Here is a 4,257-nt window from a genome sequence, read left to right as displayed (position 1 = left end):
AAAAAAATCCAGAAAATCACATTGTCTGATTTTTAAAGAATTTATTTGCAAATTATAGTGGAAAGTAAGTATTTGGTCACCTACAAACAAGCAAGATTTCTGGCTCTCACAGACCTGTAACTTCTTCTGTAAGAGGCTCCTCTGTCCTCCACTCGTTACCTGTATTAATGGCACCTGTTTGAACTCGTTATCAATATAAAAGACACCTGTCCACAACCTCAGAACAATCACACTCCAAACTCCACTATGGCCAGGACCAAAGAGCTGTCAAAGGACACCAGAAACAAAATTGTAGACCTGCACCAGGCTGGGAAGACTGAATCTGCAATAGGTAAGCAGCTTGGTGTGAAGAAATCAACTGTGGGAGCAATTATTAGAAAATGGATGACATACAAGACCACTGATAATCTCCCTCGATCTGGGGCTCCATGCAACATCTCACCCCGTGGGGTCAAAATGATCACAAGAACGGTGAGAAAAATCCCAGAACCACATGGGGGGACCTAGTGAATGACCGGCAGAGAGCTGGGACCAAAGTAACAAAGGCTACCATCAGTAACACACTACACCGCCAGGGACTCAAATCCTGCAGTGCCAGACATGTCCCTTGCTTAAGCCAGTACATGTGCAGGCCCGTCTGAAGTTTGCTAGAAAACATTTGGATGATCCAGAAGAGGATCGGGAGAATGTCATATGGTCAGATGAAAAAACTCTACTCATCGTGTTTGGTGGAGAAAGAATGCAGAGTTGCATCCAAAGAACACCATACCTACTGTAAAGCATGGGGGTGGAAACATCATGCTTTGGGGCTGTTTTTCTGCAAAGGGACCAGGATGACTGATCTGTGTAAAGGAAAGAATGAATGGGGCCATGTATTGTCAGATTTTGAGTGAAAACCTCGTTCCATCAGCAAGTGCATTGAAGATGAAACGTGGCTGGGTCTTTCAGCATGACAATGATCCCAAACACACTGCCTGGGTAACAAAGGAGTAGCTTCGTAAGAAGCATTTCAAGGTCCTGGAGTGGCCTAGCCAGTCTCCAGATCTCAACCCCATAGAAAATCTTTGGAGGGAGTTGAAAGTCCATGTTGCCCAGCGACAGCCCCAAAACATCACTGCTCTAGTGGAGATCTGCATAGAGGAATGGGCCAAAATACCAGCAACAGTGTGTGAAAACCTTGTGAAGACATACAGAAAACGTTTGACCTCTGTGATTGCCAACAAAGGGTATATAACAAAGTATTGAGATGAACTTTCGTTATTGACCAAACACTTTTTTCCACCATAATTTGCAAATAAATTCTTCAAAAATCAGACAATGTGATTTTCTGGATTTTTTTTCTCTCATTTTGTCTCTCATAGTTGAGGTATACCTATGATGAAAATTACAGGCCTCTCATCTTTTTAAGTGGGAGAACTTGCACAGTTGGTGGCTGACTAAATACTTTTTTGCCCCACTGTATACTCCAACATTGTAATAAAAATGTCCTTGTTTGTATACCACCTCAAACCTATTCAAACTCACCTGCAACTCTAAGATGGAATACTTTTTTTTACCAAGTTCTAAAATAAGCCTAACACAGTAAAACTTTTAAATGGTGGCTTGCTCTCTAATTGCCACTACAACTTACCTAAAAAGGGTGCCAAGTTTGGAAAAATGTTTCTCACATATCCATGTCAGACCTGGTAAAAATGCAGTCAAACACAGAGGAGTCCTTGTTCAAATCTGAGAACACACCACCCCTAAACCAATGAACCCATTAGTACACCCATTGCCCTTCCCGTCTAATGTACAGGGTTCATGATACATATGCATCCATCAATTTTCTTAACCTACTTAACCAGAGAAGCTACAGCCAGGCCTGGCACCTATTGGGTGCAAGGCAGGACCAATCCTCAAACCGGGTGTCAGCACATTGCTGGTTATTTTGCCTTAAACCTATAGTACAGTGAAGGCAATATAACCCATTTTAATGCAAAATCTTGTAATTTACCCTGTGGCGTGGAGATGTGTGTGCTAATAAAGTTGAGTCCATCCCTGCTGGACATGGTGACTCTAACCTGCAGTTTAAACGTAATATCTTCAAGACTATGGGCTACTGTGCCAGAGTGTACAGTGAAATTCATACACAACACACCACCACTCCCTAGCACCACAATCTTGAGCATTACAGTGATAATTTGTTGCTATTGCAGTTGGCTGAAATTTCTAACACTTATGGCAGCTCGAAAATAATGTATTCAATTATTCAGAGCGAAAAAAAAAATTCTTACATTAATACATTTTAAAAGACAAATATGCAGCTTACGTGGATTTACAATAGACATTTGTTTACCTGCACCCTCCCATTTGCTGGGATAGGCTCCAGCTGCCCTGTGTTGGGTAAGCAGGTTTAAAATAATAGATGGATATTTATGGGCAAAACATTAAAATTTTTCTCACTTACTCTTTATAAATAAAGCCTAACTGGTTTTGAAAATGAGCAACACATTCCTAAACTAAACAACCCCGTCACATGGCCTCAGTGACATCAATGGCTTACACCACCATAAAAATAAAGGTCCGATATGATATAACCCCTTAAAACACTATAGTCTTGACAATGTGTAGAATTTACAAGTGTACTTCACATATACATATTATCTGCAACATAAAACCAAACCTGTTATAAAACCTGATGCAACCCTCTGCAATACCAGACAATTCACCTCTGACTGTGCAGACCACTCAATCTGACAAATGAAGCTTCACTAAAGCAGTCATGGCACATGCAGTCCAAATTACCTTTGTTTAATGACACTTACCAGTGTTTGAAAGGATATTCATTGCCACGCTGAAAACACAGTGAAAGCTCCTTCCAAAGACCTGATGAATTGTGAAATGCAGTCCAAGCACTGCGTCGTAATTTTAATATAGCACCTTTGCCATGTTTGTTTAGAGTTAAAACCTTTGTGACAGACGCTTGCAATATTTTCAACCAAAAACCGTTTCAGTATAGTGATTACCCGAGCAAGTAACTGACGTCGGCCTGCTGTTTCACTCAGCAACGTTTTATTGACGCCGACCTGGCAGCAGCTAACTATGCGCAGCGTCTCCGGCATTTCCATCCAGCGCCAGTTCACTCCAACAATAAACATTAGTTTAAAAAAAGGCACAAACCACCCACAATATGTACTCATACTACAACAACAACAATAATAAATCACTCACCATGGCACCATCAAGTAAAGAAATGCAAAGTCAATTTAAGTTTTAAAGACATCATTTATTTATTTATCAACCACCTTTCACATGTGCCTTGTAATGCACACGCACCGTATGAAACATTGAAGACAGATAATCGGTCCCTGCGCTGTCAACCACTTTCAACGCTTGATTTAAAAACTGTAAAAATATAAAATAATTTGATTACACAATACGTTGCTTTTCAAATACACTTAAACATCAACTTCAATGCAGAACGTACGACTCTGCTAACAGGATACTCGCGAGTCTCAAACAGAATTAACATGAAATTTGTAGAACTGCAAAGTACATAACTGTTTGAATCAGCCGCCTTCGAAAATTGTCCGAGAGTCCACGGGGGCTGCTTGCACATCCGCCAAAATCTTGTCGAGTATGTTTATTTTTCTCCCCCACGTTTTCACTTCGAACTTGTATACTTGGTGACGGCTTTGGTCCCCTCCGACACGGCGTGTTTGGCCAGCTCTCCTGGAAGAAGCAAGCGGACTGCGGTCTGGATTTCCCGGGACGTAATGGTCGAGCGCTTGTTGTAGTGCGCCAGACGTGAGGCCTCGCCAGCGATGCGTTCAAAAATGTCATTCACAAAAGAGTTCATGATGCCCATCGCTTTGGAAGAGATCCCGGTGTCTGGATGCACCTGCTTCAACACCTTGTAGACATAGATAGCATAGCTTTCTTTGCGGCTCTTCCTACGCTTCTTGTCGCCTTTCTTTTGAGTCTTTGTTACAGCTTTCTTCGAGCCCTTTTTTGGAGCTGGAGCAGACTTCGCAGGCTCAGGCATCGTGTTCTTCTCTCGCAAATCACACGTTCCAATTGGAAAGCTTAAAGTGTATACCGCCCCGCCCTTACAAGCTGAATTTATAAGCTCAGTATGCAAATTAAGGTTACAGAAGTGTTCTGTTCTTATTGGTGCTTTGAAAGCTGTCTGTCACACTACCGAAGCTTGCCATTGGATAATTCTTACACATTGCATGCGAACCAATAAGGAGCAAGGAGAATGCATTAAATAACAAA

At 41.6% G+C, this 4,257-nt stretch overlaps 1 protein-coding gene across 1 annotated transcript; it reads right to left on the bottom strand.

Moving 5' to 3' along the window:
* Nucleotides 1–3,244: 3,244 nt before the first annotated feature.
* LOC114658241 (histone H2B 5) lies at nt 3,245–4,080 on the bottom strand. Its single transcript, XM_028810385.2, has one exon. It carries the CDS (start codon nt 4,022–4,024, stop codon nt 3,644–3,646), a length of 381 nt encoding a protein of 126 aa, XP_028666218.1. The 5' UTR covers nt 4,025–4,080; the 3' UTR covers nt 3,245–3,643.
* Nucleotides 4,081–4,257: the final 177 nt, after the last annotated feature.

This window comes from Erpetoichthys calabaricus, chromosome 9, assembly GCF_900747795.2.
Source record: "Erpetoichthys calabaricus chromosome 9, fErpCal1.3, whole genome shotgun sequence".
In the NCBI taxonomy this organism is placed as follows: Eukaryota; Metazoa; Chordata; class Cladistia; order Polypteriformes; family Polypteridae; genus Erpetoichthys; species Erpetoichthys calabaricus.
Note: the sequence above shows the minus strand (reverse complement) of the source record. Positions and strands in the feature narration are given on the sequence as shown.